The sequence below is a fragment of the Rana temporaria genome, chromosome 7 (genome assembly GCF_905171775.1).
Source record: "Rana temporaria chromosome 7, aRanTem1.1, whole genome shotgun sequence".
NCBI lineage: Eukaryota > Metazoa > Chordata > Amphibia > Anura > Ranidae > Rana > Rana temporaria.
Genome location: NC_053495.1, coordinates 2,412,309 through 2,427,868, shown reverse-complemented (window position 1 = coordinate 2,427,868; position 15,560 = coordinate 2,412,309). Strand labels below are relative to the sequence as shown.

Sequence of the window (15,560 nt, the reverse complement as noted above, 5' to 3'; positions counted from 1 at the left end):
CCTTGTCTCCAAGGCAACCAAAATACTAAACAAAACATCTCTCTGCATTACCAGTATTTGGTCACTAGATGGCTCCAAATACTTAAACATAGCAATGTCCATAGACGTTGTATTAAAGTATGCAAACACACATCAATATACAAGAATGTCAGTGCTACATATGTTACGCCCAGACAGTAATATCAAGGGATAATCTTCCAGGATATCTCTAATAGTTCACCGGGTCAATGGATTGGTGCACTCCAATTCACATTATTCTCACTCATATGACCATAAGCAGTTCCATGGGCTTACAGCTGTTTCCACCTCAGATACTCCCCTGTGATTGGCTGAGGAAAACCTGTCACTTACAGCTATCCCCTCAGGTGTTCCCACCTTCCAGCTCCTCTCCTTGACAACACCTGTTACCTCACCTTATCTCACTGTGATGTAACAGGTGTTGTCAGGGAGAGGCCTAACTCGCACAGGAAAAACTCCCTCTCCCTTAGGTCTGATCTCTTCCTGCACCTCGTGCTATCTGACAATCCCTCAGAAAAGCAATATGGAGTCTTTGGTTCCTCTTCTGCAAAGCATTCTGGCTGTTGCAGTTTCATACAGTTCAATCTGAATGTGAAACTTGAGTCCTGGAACTACAATTCCCTTGATGCTTTGCTACTTGGTGGTAATCACCCTGCTGACAGGATGTGATGACACAGAGTCTTAGCTGGCACTAGAGGGAAGCGGTCTCACTGCAACAATGTTGCAGAGTGTCTTCTGATACTGCAGGTAAGATAGCCAGCTCCCTGCTACATCAGCATCACAGTTAGAAGGCAGCATATTGGGCACAAAATATATAGAAACATAAAGTATACAATCCAATATAAGTTTAAAAAATAAATAAAATAGGTTTTTATTTTGTCTACAAACATTTGTTTTCAGTTATTTCACAAATACTGTAGTACACAATTCAATCCAATATGAGATTATTAATATTATTCATTGATGAGAGGATCTGTATCTGAATGGTCACCTACTTAAATATACACATGGGTCATGTATTAAGGGGAAACAAAGAATAAGGTACCAAAATTAGGGCCAGATCCTCAAAAGGGATACGCCGGCGTATCTACTGATACGCCGTCGTATCCCTGTTTCTATCTTTGGAACTGATCCACAGAATCAGTTTCCAAAACATAGGCAGAAGATCCGACATGTGTAAGGGACTTACACTGCCGGATCTTAGGATGCAGTACCGCATCCGCCGCTGGGGGCATTTCGAGACGAAATGCCGCTTCGGGTATGCAAATTAGCACTTACGGAGATCCACGAAGCTTTTACGCTTCGTTTTTTCTCCGTAAGTATTAAGTTGCATGTGTAAAATTAGAGCTGCTTTTACAAAGTGTAAACTGTTTACACCTTGTAAAAGTAGACCCTTCTTACCCGTGACGCTGTTATTTTTTTTTTTTCCCCGCCGTATCTTTTTTTTTTTCGACGCAACTTTTTTTACCCGGCGCGATTCACAAAACTCGGCGTAACGTAAAACCGCGCTATGCACGTCGGGAAAATGACGTCGTGGATCGGGCACTTAGGTAGAAATTTTGCGGCAGTGTAACTTAAATCAGAATATTTAAGTTACGGCGGCTCTTTGTGGATCTGGCCCTTAGTACCCTTAGTACCTTCAAAATTAGTAGTCGATAATTTGACCATGTGTCCCATTCGTGGAATTGTTGCATGGTGTCATGGATGGAGGGATGAACTCTCTTCATAAGAATTTGCCATTCTGTTATAGACTTGAGCTATGGGGGGTTTACTGGGAGTGCCAATGTAAGGCGATAACTGGACATGTGCAATTCGTTTAGTTCTGAATTCGTTGTTTTTTTTATTTTATTTTATTCTTTACATTTATTTTACATTTATTTTATGTTTAATCTCTTTTATTAAAGTGAAGTTCCAGCCTTTTTATGTTTATTAAAAGTCAGCAGCTACAAAAAGTTTAGCTGCTGACTTTTAATAAACGGATACTTACCTGCTCCACGGTCCGGCGACGTGGCCACCCGGAGCGCCGCTCCTCTCCCCCCTCTCCACCGGAGTCTCCATTCACACTGTGCGCTCTAGGAGTGTCACGTGTCCCAGGAGATCGTCTAGAGCAGTGGAAAATGAACTTCCTCTGAAAACACAAGTTATGCTAAAACGTTCCAAAAGATCTTCTTTGGCATCTAAAAGGTCCTATTGATTTAGCAAAACTTTTTTTTTTTTATTCTTTTTTATTTTAATATATTACTTAGGGCTAGTTTACACTGGCTTCAAAACAAGGCTTTGGACAGGCTTTGTTAAAGTTCTCTGAATGCCAGTCAAAGCTCCTGACACTAAATAAAATGGTTAGCTTACAGTCCTGTTAACACCTTGCTTTTGCTTGGTGCTTCGCTGAGGCTTCGGTGGGGCTTTAATGGGGCTTTGGTGGAGCTTTGATGAGGCTTCAATGAGGCTTTGCTGAGGCCTTGATGAGCCTTCGGTGGGGCTTTGGTGAGGCTTCCTGGGACTCTGATGAGGCTTCAGTGGGGCTTCAACCAAGTTTTGCCATAGACTTCAATGGAGGCTTTGAAGATGCTTTGAAGCACCACTTAAAGCTACTTGGGGTATTATTTTTTGAAGCAAAGGAAAGCAAAAGCAAGTTGTAAACAGGACTGTAAGCTAATCATTTTATAAAGTGACAGGAGCTTTGACTGGCGTTCAGAGACCTTTAACAAAGCGTGTGTGAAGCCTTGTTTTGAAGCAGTTGTAATCTAGCTTTGCCATAGACTTCTATGGAGGCTTTGAAGATGCGTTGAAACACCACTAAAGCTACTTGGGGTATTATTTTTTAAAAGCAAAGCCGAAGCAAAGGAAAGCAAAGCAAGGTGTAAACAGGACTGTAAGCTAACCATTTAATTTAGTGACCGAGCTTTGACTGACAATCAGAGAGCTTTAACAAAGCCTATCCGAAGCCTTGTTCTGAAGCAAGTGTAAACTAGCCCTTAATGTGTGTTGAAGCCGAAGCAAGTGTAAATGAGCCCTTATGCCGCGTACACACGATCGGTCCAACTGATGAGAACGGTCTGATGGACCGTTTTCATCGGACCAAACCGATCGTGTGTGGGCCCCATCGGTTATTTATCCATAGGTTAAAAAAAATCAATCTTGTTTTAAATTTATACTGATGGATACCTAACCGATAGAAAAAAACGATCGTTTGTAGGCACGTTCATCGGTTAAAAATCCACGCATGCTCAGAATCAAGTCGACGCATGCTTGGAAGCATTGAACTTCGTTTTTTTTCAGCATGTCGTTTTTTTTTACGTCACGGCGCTCTAACCGATGGTGTGTAGGCACGACTGACCATCAATAAGCTTCATCGGATGGACCGATCGTGTGTACAGGGCTTTACAGTATCAACCATAAAGATCTAACGCATATCAAAACCTAAATCAGGGTTCCTGTACTTGGGAGAGAAAAAAGGAGAAAATAATTTGTCTAAAAAATTTGAGAAAGCAATAATTATATGTTGTTCAATATTCAGACTTAAACTGCATTTTTGTTTCAAAATAATTATCTGTTTAGGGTTAGTCAGCTTCTAAATAATCTGATCAGATTATTGATTAAAAACTTTGTTGCATTTTAAAGCATTTTAGGTGCATAAAAAACTCTTTACAAATGTGGTAGATAATTTAGTCTATTATTAGTTATTTTGAGGTTATCCAAAGCAAAGCAAAACATCAGCGGTTCTCATCATCTGCTCCGCATGCTACGTAGACTCATCCCCTTCATCCTGAAACAGGACACGGAAGTAGTGGTTGGAACTATCATCAACTCACGACTCGACTACGCAAATTCCCTCTACTTAGGACTACCGAAATACCAGATTTCATGTCTACAAGTCGTCCAGAACTCGGCAGCCAGACTGGTAACTGGTAAAAAGCCGTGGGAATTAGTCTCCCCGGTATTGAGGTCCCTCCACTGGCTGCCCGTACAGGACCGGGTGACATTCAAGACACTCTGCCTCACCCACAAATGTATACAGGGGAACGCTCCCCAATACTTAAGCAAGAAAATAAAACCCTACGTCACCAAGCGTGTGCTCCGGTCAACCAACCAAAACCTTCTCCAAATTCCTAAATCTCGCTACAAATCTAAGGGAGAACGTAGATTTTCGGTCCAAGGACCACGGCTCTGGAATGCTCTACCCACTACCATCCGCTTGGAGGAAAACCATCGGGCCTTTAGGAAAAAACGAAAGACCCACCTCTTCTGAAAGACCGGTACGACTCTGGATGCCAAGTGCCTTGAGGCGATTAAGTTCGCATTTGTTGCGCTATACAAGTTACTCACTCAAAAGGGAGAAAATAATTTAGTGACAATATTTGAAAAATTATTATATGTTGCTCATTAATCAAACTAAACTCAGATGTTTCCCTATTTGTCAGCTTTTAAACAATCTGATCTGGGTATTTATAATTTTTTTTTACAATTAATATCCTGGTAGTTGCATACAAAAGGGCAGACAAATGAGTCACAGCTATTTTTGAGAATAACACAAGTGTATTAAAACTGCTACATTTGGTCTGGTCATAACCTATGGTTATGTAAGGGTAGGTACAAGTATGAGCACCCAACAGGTCTTCATTTTATAAAAGACAATACTGGCATTTTTAATTAGTTAAAAATGACACACAATTTCAAAAATGTCAAAGCTCACAGTGATATTTTCAGAATGATGCCCGGATTAACTTTAAGTGATAATAAGACCTCATAAGTGCCTCCATGAGATCTTTGTTCCTCAGGCTGTAGATCAGAGGATTCAGCAATGGGTTAATGAGGGCAGATATGACTGTAAACAGTTTGTTTAAACTGAACATATCACTGGAGGAGGGAACCAAATAAATGAAAATTAAGGAGCCATAAAAGATGAAGACCACGGTGAGGTGTGATGTGCAGGTGGAGAATGCTTTCCTCTTTCCAGCCTTGCTATGGATTCTAAGGATGGTACTAAAAATATAGACATAGGGAAGAAAGGTCATAAGAACGACTCCGAATCCAACACCAACACTTGCTATGAATATGACCACCATGTTTATGAAGGTATCAGTACATGTAATTTGATATAAGTGTGGAAGGTCACAAAGGAAGTTGTGGACAGAAGTTGGTCCACAGAAGGACAACCTGAGCAAAAATAAAGTATGAACCAAAGAGAGAGAACATCCTGCAACCCAGACCAGAGAGGCCATACAAGCACAGACCCTCCAAGACATAATTAGTTTATAATGTAGAGGGTGGCAGATGGCAAGATAGCGATCGTAGGACATAGCCGAGAGCAAGAAAAGCTCTGAATGAGCAAAGGAGAGGTAGAAAAAGACTTGGGATATACAGGCAGGAATGGATATCGATCGGGTTTTTGTGACCAAATCAAAGAGCATCCTTGGTGCCGTCACTGATGAATAGGACATGTCCAGAAAAGCCAAGTTGGCAAGAAAAAAATACATTGGGTTGTGCAGATGGTAGTCAGTGAGGACCAAGAAAAAAATAAGAAGGTTTATTATCACAGTCATCAGATAGATCAGAAGGAAGAACGCAAAAAGTGCATTCATGGTCAGTGGATGGTCTGATAGACCCACAAGAGTGAGAGACGTAATCTCTGTCACATTTCTCATATTATTCTTTTCTCTTAGATCTGAGGAGTGATAGGAAAACCTGTCCGGTGTACCTACACAGTACACTCAGGTTTGCTTGTAACATTTCTCGCAGCAAATGATTTATTCTTATATAAAATGTTGTCATTCCCTCAGGACGGTCTGCTGTGTTGTAAGAACACAAAGCCTCATTAAAGGTCTCTAAAGATCAATTTTGTTTAACACCTTGGGGATCCCCTTTCCTATAATTGAGGACAGTCTTTGAAATTTGAATTTAAGATTCACAGAAACAGTTTTTATCTTTTTATCACCTATTTTACTTATTGGTTAATAGACAGAGTGATCTAAAACAATACAAAAAAAAACATTGCTTTTCTTTTAGCTTTCATCCTTTTGTAGACATTTTTAACCACTTGCTTACTGGGCACATAAACCCCCTTCGTGCCCAGGCGAAATTTCAGCCTCCGGCACTGCGTCACTTTAACTGACATTTGCGCGGTCGTGCGACGTGGCTCCCAAACAAAATTGACGTCCTTTTTTCCCCACAAATAGAGCTTTATTTTGGTGGTATTTTATCACCTCTGCGGTTTTTATTTTTTGCGCTATAAACAAAAATAGAGCGACAATTTAAAAAATATATATATTTTTTTTACTTGTTGCTATAATAAATATCCCATTTTTTTTTTAAAAAAAATATTTTTTTTCTCAGTTAAGGCCGATACATATTTTTTGACGTATTTTTGTAAAAAAAAAAAATCGCAATAAGCGACTGGTTTGCGCAAAAGTTATAGTGCTTACAAAATTGGGAACAGAATTATTATTATTTTTTTTATTTTTTAACTAGTAATGGCAGGGATCTGCGATTTTTATTGAGACTGCGATATTGCGGCGGACGTATCGGACACTTTTGACACAAATTTGGGACCATTCACATTTATACAGCGATCAATGCTATAAAAATGCCCTAAATACTGTATAAATGTGACTGGCAGGGAAGGGGTTAACACTAGGGGGTGAGGAAGGGGTTAAATGTGTATCCTGGGTGTGTTCTAACTGTGTGGGGGGAGGGGAGTGACTGGGGGAGGTGACCGATGCTGTGTCTCTATGTACAAGGGACACAGATCGGTCTCCTCTCCTCTGACAGAACGTGGAGCTCCACGTCCCTGCTGTCACCTGCCGTGTCACCGACGATCGCGTGTACCCGGCGGACATCGCGGCCGCCAGGTACACGCATCGGCTCTTCGGCGATGCGCTGGGACAGTGTTTACCCGCCGCGCACCCCCCAGTGACACGCGCGGGTAATGCACATAAAAGGACCTCTAAAGACGTCCACTCTGCACTTGAGAGCCGCGCTGTGGACGTCTTTTGTCTATAGCGCGGATCTCAAGTGGTTAAGGGCTGTTGATTAAAAACTTAATTGAATCACACAGTTGATAGTCAGTAACAGTGACGGCCAGTGCAATTTTTTGGGGGAGGGCAGCAAACAGTATGACCCACCCCCAAGTCGGTCGGTAGCATTTACCCCATCACCGGGGCGGCTTCACTTGCTCAGTGGTGGCAGCCTCCTGCTCTTCACATGTCACTTCCATTTCCTTCCTCCTCCTCGGTGGCCAATCAGGATTCTCTGTGACCCGAGCTCGCCCTATTTTGAAGCCTATTAGAGCCTCTGGCTGTAATCAGGTGCTTCAAAAATAAATAAACTGGCCATTGTAATTCATCTGCCCGGTGCCCTGAAAGGGCCCGGCGCATGTATAGGGGGTGGCCGCGGCGGCCATGGATAATTGCATATAGGGGGTGGCCTGGAGAGAGGGGGCAGAGCCCGGGCTCCCCTAATGGACGGGCCGCCACTGGTCAGTAAGAAAAGTAAAAATTGTCCAGGGTCAACACAGCTTAGTAGAAGCAAAAACATGCAGAAACACAAGACACGGGCAGTGTCAGGGATACTGAATGCAGGCACCCAGCAGCACGGATGACCAGTTCTATGTAGCTGCACTCAGGAAAAGAAAACGACATTGTATATGCTTTAACCACTTCAGCTTTGGAAGGTTTTACCCCCCTTCATGACCAGGCCATTTTTTTGCAAATTGGCACTGAGTTGCTTTAACTGACAATTGCGCGGTCTTGCGCCGCTGTACCCAAACAAAATTGATGTCCTTTTTTTACCCACAAATAGAGATTTGAATGAATCTATTCATGGCTGCCGCGGCCACCCCCTGTTCAGATGCCCGGACCCTTTTTGGATGCCAGGCGCCTGAATAATTTTTTTCAATTCAAATACATTTTCAAATTCAAATTAATTCTAATATTCAAATTCAAATTAATTCCTTTCATTATAATTTATTTTGGATTTGTTGATATTCATTACTATTATGATTCTAAAATTCAGATACATCAGAATCTCTGAATAATGAAAATTCCAATCCTAACAACACGTCCAAAACTCTTATGCCCTGTACACACGATCGGCTCGTCTGATGGACTGTTTTCATCGGACGAACCGATTGTGTGTGGGCCCCATCGTTTTTTTTCCATCTGTGAAAAAAAATTAGAACCTGTTTTAAAATTTTCTGATGGTTAAAAAACCGATAGAAAAAAACGATCATCTGTGGGGAAATCCATCGGTCAAAAATCCACGCATGCTCAGAATCAAGTCGACGCATGCTCGGAAGCATTGAACTTAATTTTTCTCTGCACATTGTTGTGTTTTACGTCACCGCGTTGGACACGATCGGCTTTTTAACTGATGGTGTGTAGGCAAGACTGATGAAAGTCAGCTTCATCGGATATCTGATGAAAGAATCCATCGGTCTGTTTTCATCGGATGAACCGATCGTGTGTACGTGGCATTAGACTTGGATTGCCCTTAACATGTTTCATGAACAACCTTCTTAGGTTGTCAGGATATTAATCAATTTGAAATTCAAAATGTGAATTTCAGAAGACGGCTATATTCTTTCTATTTTATTCTGTTCTATTCCAAATTAAATTTTCAGAAAATGGCTATAATCTTTCTATTTTATTCTATTCGAAATTTGAAATTGTCAAAATTCAGAAGATGGCTATAGTCTTTCTATTCCATTCCATTTTATTTTATTCTATCATGTTCTATAAAGCAGCCTAAGCAGGAATCATCATCTTATTTCTCTTTTACAACTTACTGTATTTATTGCAATATCTTTCCATTAATAAATAAATGTTTCTAATTCAAATACATTTTCAAATTCTGATAATTCCTTTCATTATAATTTATTTTGAATTTGTTGATATTCATTACTATTATGATTCTGAAATTCAGATACATCAGAATCTCTGAATAATGAAAATTTCAACCTTAACAAAAGGAATTGCACACGTCCAAAACTCATAGGCCCGGATTCACGTAGATCGGCGCATCTTTGCCCAGGCGTAACGTATCCAATTTACGCTATGCCTCCGCAACTTAGACGGGCAAGTGCAGTATTCTCAAAGCACTTGCTCCGTAAGTTGCGGCGGCGTAGCGTAAATCGGCCGGCGTAAGCCCGCCTAATTCAAATGTGGAACAGGGGGGAGTGTTTTATGTAAATGTTATGTGACCTGACGTTATTGACGTTTTTAACAAACGGCGCATGCGCCGTCCGTGGACATATCCCAGTGTGCATTTCTCCAAATACGCCGCAAGGACGGTCGGATCTAATACAAATCTATGCGTAACTGATTCTAAGAATCAGGCGCATAGATATGACTGGCCGGACTCAGAGATATGATGGCGTATCTGGAGATATGCCGTTGTGTCTCCTTTGAGAATCTGGGCCAAAGACTTTGGATTGCCCTTAACATGTTTCATGAAAAACCTTCTTAGGTTGTCAGGATATTAATCAATTCAAAATTTAAAATGAGAATTTCGGAAGACGGCTATATTCTTTCTATTTTATTTTATTCTAAATTCAAAATAAAAAAAAAAATTAAAATGTTGGAAGACTGTTATAATATTTTATTCTATTTGAAATTCTAAATTGTCAAAATTCAGAAGATGGCTATAGTCTTTCTTAGATTACATTTTATTTTATTCTATCATGTTCTATAAAGCAGCCTAAGTAGGAATCATCATCTTATTTCTCTTTTATAACTTACTGTATTTATTGCAATATGTTTCCATTTTGAATTCAAATTCATTTTTCAAATTCGAATTTGGATAATTTTTTTCATTATCATTTATTTCCGATTTGTTGATATTAATTACTATTGTGATTCTGAAATTCAGATACATTTAAATCTTTGAATAATTACAATTTTAATTACAAATAAAGTTAAACATGTCTATAACCCATACACTTTAAATTGTCCATAACATGTTTCATGAACCACCTTCTTAAGTTTTCAGGATATTGTTAAAGAGTGTGGATCTATAACTTATGAATGACAAACAAATTACAAGATTTGTATACATAAATCAACCCCCTCAATCAACAGTATTATGTATATTTATAATAAGTTTGGCTGGTTTCTTTATTTGATTTGATTGTAAATGATTCTATATTGGTCAGAATGGTGGATATTAAATGTCACCTTAAGTCTCAGTCCTTGTATTTATGATCTTATATATTGTAAATAAAGTATATGAGACTTTTTTAGGTTAGATATATATATATATATGCTTTTTTCTGTGTGGATTTGATATTTATTCTTATTGCCTGAACCAATTAAAATCCAACAATCATTTTTTCAAATTTTGCTAATGTGGGGAGGAGTTAGATCCTCTGCAATAGTTTTATTCCTGTCTGTGTCTTTCTTAGGACAGAAGAAATATCTTCAGAAGCAAACTAAACAGCAATGAGCACACAGAATACAAAAATTCATAATGAAAGTGAAAAATGTTTGGCTGGAGTTGCAATATAAATTTGGTGTTATCGCTCTCACTCTCCCATACTGGTCACTGGAAATTCAACATGGCACCTCATGGAAAATAACTCTCTGAGGAACTGAAAAAAAGAGTTGTTGCTCTACATAAAGATGGTCTAGGCTATAAGAAGATTGACAAGACCATGAAACTGAGCTGCAGCACGGTGGCCAAGACCATACAGTGGTATAACAGGACAGGTTCCACTCAGAACAGATCTCGGCATGGTCCACCAAAGTAGTTGAGTGCACGTGCTCAGCGACATATTCAGAGGTTGGGAAATAGACGTATGAGTGCTTCCAGAATTGCTGCAGAGGTTGAAGGGGTGGGGGGGTCAGCCTCTCAGTGTTCAGACCATACTTTGCACACTGCATCAAATTGGTCTGCATGGCTGTCGTCCCAGAAGGAAGCCTCTTCTAAAGATTACGCACAAGAAAGTCCTTAAAACAGTTTGCTGAAGACAAGCAGACTAAGGACATGGATTACTGGAACTTGGTCCTGTGGTCTGATGAGACCAATATAAACTTATTTGGTTCAGATGGTGACAAGCTTGTGTGACGGCAACCAGGTGAGGAGTACAAAGACAAGTGTGTCATGCCTACAGTCAAGTGTGGTGGTGGGAGGGTCATGGTCTGGGGCTGAAGTGCTGCCGGAAATGGGGAGCTACAGTTCATTGAGGGAACCATTAATGCCAACATGTACTGTGACATACTGAAGCAGAGCAGGATCCCCTTCGGAGACTGGGCCACAGGGCAGTATTCCAACATACCGACCCCAAACACACCTCAAAGATAAGGGTAAAGTTGATGGACTGGCCAAGCATGTCTCTAGACCTAAAACCTATTGAGCATCTGTGGGGCATCCTCAAATGGAAGGTGGAGGAGTGCAAGGTCTCTAACATCCACCAGCCCTGTGATGTCATCATGGAGGAGTGGTAAAGGACTCCAGTGGCAACCTGTGAAGCTCTGGTGAACTCCATGCCCAAGAGGGTTAAGGCAGTGCTGGAAAATAATGGTGGCCACACAAAATATTGACACTTTGGCCCCAGTTTGGACATTTTCACTTAAGGGTGTACTCACTTTTGCTGCCAGCGGTTTAGATGTTAATGTCTGTGTGATGAGTTATTTTCAGGGGACAGTAAATTTACACTGTTATACAAGCTGTACACTCACTACACAACATTGTAGCAAAGTGTAATTTCTTTAGTGTTGTCACATGAAAAGATAGAAGAAAATATTTACAAAAATGTGACTGAGGGGTGTACTCACTTTTGTGTGATATTGTATGTTGGACCTTATGGTTTGTAAAGATTGTACAATGCTCCTTTTTACAGTTTTAATGATAATATTTCAATAAAATTATATTTTTTAAATAATATGTTTTGATTGCCTTAAAAATCCCACCAAATGACGATATGCTTTAAAACAGTAAACATTACCTAGAACTACAAAAGTGACAATTTTCATAATTTCACCCAAATTAACTTTAAGTGATTATAAGACCTCAGCAGTGCCTCCATGAGATCTTTGTTCCTCAGGCTGTAGATCAGAGGATTCAGCAATGGATTAATGAGGGCAGAGATGACTGTAAATAGTTTGTTAAAATTGAACATATTACTTGAAGCAGGAACAAAGTAAATAAAAATGAAGGAACTATAAAAGATGGAGACCACGGTGAGGTGTGATGTGCAGGTGGAGAATGCTTTCATCTTTCCAGTCTTGCTATGAATTCTAAGAATGGTCCTGAAAATATAGACATAGGGAAGAAAAGTCAGAAGAAAGACTCCTAATCCAATACTAACACCTTCTAGAAATATTACAACTATGTTTATGAAGGGGTCTGTACATGTAATTTGAATCAAGTGTGGAAGGTCACAAAAGAAGTTGTGGATGGAAGATGTTCTGCAGAAGGACAACCTGAGCAAAAATAAAGTATGAACCAAAGAATGAGAACATCCTCCAACCCAGACCAGAGAGGCCATACGAGTACAGACCCTCCAAGACATAATTAGTGTGTAATGTAGGGGGTGGCAGATGGCAATGTAGCGGTCGTAGGACATAGCTGAGAGCAAGAAAATATCTGAGCCAGCAAAGAAGACGTAGAAAAAGACTTGGACTATACAGGCAGGAATGGATATTGAACGTCTTTTTGTGACCAAATCAAAGAGCATCCTTGGTGCCGTCACTGATGAATAGGACATGTCCAGAAATGCCAAGTTGGCAAGAAAAAAATACATTGGGTTGTGCAGATTGTAGTCAGTGAGGACCAAGAAAAAAATAAGAAGGTTTATGATAACAGTTACCAGATAGATGAGAAGGAAGAACACAAAAAGTCCATTCATGGTCAGTGGATGGTCTGATAGACCCACAAGAGTGAAAGACGTAATCTCTGTTAGATTCCTCATAATATTGCTTTTTTTGTCTGTTTAAATTTATTTTAATACAGACATAGAACAGGAATACAATTATATTTCTGAGAAATTATTAAAAGGAAAACACATACGGTCTGCCTTCACTTTATACTTGAAGGCATTTGTGCCAGTTAGGGGTTTATTCTTATATAAGATGTTGGCAGTCCTGTGGGGCCGTCTGCCGTGTTGTAACAACACAAAGCTGAACGTCTCATTAAAGGTCTCTTAAGATTAAATTCATAACACCTTATACTAACACATATACTGTAATTTGGTACAGTTATAAACATTTGGATTCTAAATAAAATTCGCTGAAATAGTTTTAATCTTTTTTGTCACTTTTTTTTATTGGCTAGTGGACAGAATGATCTAAAACACTATACAAGGAAAGCTTTTCTTTTAGCTCCCATAATTTTATAGTTCCATCTTATATGATGAGCTGCCAATAGGAGACTTCATTGGATCACACAGTTTACGGTCGGTAATGAAAGATACAACACTAAAGCTTGGTTGAGTGTAAATTGCCCAGGGTCACCAAAGTTTGGAAGGGGTTTCTGTGACGGATCTCAGATACCCCAGGTGGGCACATCCGCCAGACCTGTGTCTCCTGTCCTCCAAACGCCCCCGCAGCCTGCAGAATCGCCATAACCAGCCCGTAAACCCCTCAATCACGAGACAATCCACACAGGTGTTGAGGGTTAAACATGCAGAGCACAAACTTGTTTATTAAATCAAAGACATACAGTTTTACACACAGTTAGGGACACTACCCTTAGCCTTGTCAAAGAGGGGAGGGGGACAAGGAACAACCAATGGGAACTGAACATTTGTACATTGAAACGGGCTACAGATAAACATAATGAGATTATGGTAACAGGCCCGCCCACAGTCCCTTCCAAAACACACAGTGACAGTGGGTTCTGTCACAGTGTCTACAGGCCAAAAAGCAGAAATAAAAGGCACAGGTAGCTGTCATCCTAAAAATGTTATCCTTCATTTGTAGACGGGTAAAAAATGGCCAATGGCTGCACCAAGAGGCCTAAAAGTGGAGGCACATGCCAAGGTCAGCAATCTTCCTACAAACATTAGAACCACTGCCCTTAGATATTGGTGGGTATAATCTTTTCCAGTAGTAACACAATTTTAAGGCAACAAAAACAAGCCGAAATGCAGAGACAAAAGTCACGGCGTATTTCTAATAAAAAGAAAGCTTCAGTTTTAATTTTATGAGGAATTTTTGTCAAGAAAGGGATGATGGAGGATAGGTGTCAGAAGGTGGCTATGATGGGACTCGGTGGCACCATTACTTTTCACTTAGGATTAAGCAGCAGAGCCAACAAATGGGAAATGTGTTCAGTATTTTCCTTGTAAAACTGAGCAGAAATGTAATTCAGGAGATTAAAGGATATAAAGTACAGAAGTTTCTGGTCCCTCCAGAGGTCCACGTTATGTGAACCCTATTAGACTTGGAGAGGCTGTCGTGTGGCACCCCTGAGGACTAGGAATGAGCCGAACACCCCCCCCCCCCCGGTTCGGTTTGCACCAGAACCTGCGAACGGACCAAAAGTTTGTGCGAACATTAGAACCCCATTAAAGTCTATGGGACTCGAACGTTCAAAATCAAAAGTGCTAATTTTAAAGGCTAATATGCAAGTTATTGTCCTAAAAAGGGTTTGGGGACCCGGGTCCTGCCCCAGGGGACATGTATCAATGCAAAAAAAGTTTTAAAAACAGAAATGTTTCAGGAGCAGTGATTTTAATGATGCTTAAAGTGAAAAAAATGTGAAATATTCCTTTAAATATCGTACCTGGGGGGTGTCTATAGTATGCTTGTGAAGTGGCGCATGTTTCCCGTGTTTAGAACTGTCCTTGCAAAAAAATACATTTATATAGGAAAAAAGTAATTTAAAACTGTTTGCGGCTTTAATGTAATGTCTGCTTCTGTGCAAAGGACACTAAATCAAAATACTGCAGGTCCCTGCCTGTATGAGAACACCAGCAATTGTATTCAGGTATCTTTAGGTGCACACTGTGCAAAGAACACAATACACTAAGTGAAAATACTGCAGCTAGCACAATCACCTGCCTGCCTGTCAGTATATTAGGAAGAGCTGATCTAGCTAAACTGAATACAGTGTATAAATATATATACAACACCTGGGATGCATATATATCCTCTACACACTGTAACATTAACTGACTCGCCTGCCTGCTCTAACTAAAAATAAATGACACTGTCTCTCTCTCTCTCTCTCTCTGTCTGTCTTTAACCACCGCGGCAGGCGCCCTTATATAGTGTGGGGGCGTGTAATAAACCCCCTGAGACATAATTGGGCAAAGCCAAGCCCTATAACTGTCCTTCACAGCAAGGAGCACATGGAAGGTCAACACATGCAAGACAAAACTATTATGCAATACTCAAGCAAAATACTCCTGAAGAAGCCATAGTATGGTGAAACATGTAGAGATGAACACTCCTGAAGAAGCCATAGTATGGCGAAACATGTAGAGATGAACACATTGCAGCAGTACTGTATAAATAAATACATTTGAAATGTTTTTATCTGATAAAATATTTTAATGGTTACAATAAAACATGTATGTTTACACTATATTTTGTGTGTAGCACCTT

The 15,560-nt window shown here is 40.1% G+C and overlaps 1 protein-coding gene across 1 annotated transcript; it reads right to left on the bottom strand.

Moving 5' to 3' along the window:
* Positions 1 to 4,415: 4,415 nt before the first annotated feature.
* LOC120946281 (olfactory receptor 2A12-like) lies at positions 4,416 to 5,779 on the bottom strand. The gene has a single exon (XM_040361110.1). It carries the CDS (start codon positions 5,661 to 5,663, stop codon positions 4,722 to 4,724), a length of 942 nt encoding a protein of 313 aa, XP_040217044.1. The 5' UTR covers positions 5,664 to 5,779; the 3' UTR covers positions 4,416 to 4,721.
* Between the last annotated feature and the right edge of the window lie 9,781 nt (positions 5,780 to 15,560).

Bases quoted from the DNA above. Each gene is read 5' to 3' on its own strand.
- LOC120946281 (XM_040361110.1), bottom strand. From the start codon at position 5,663: ATGAGAAATGTGACAGAGATTACGTCTCTCACTCTTGTGGGTCTATCA.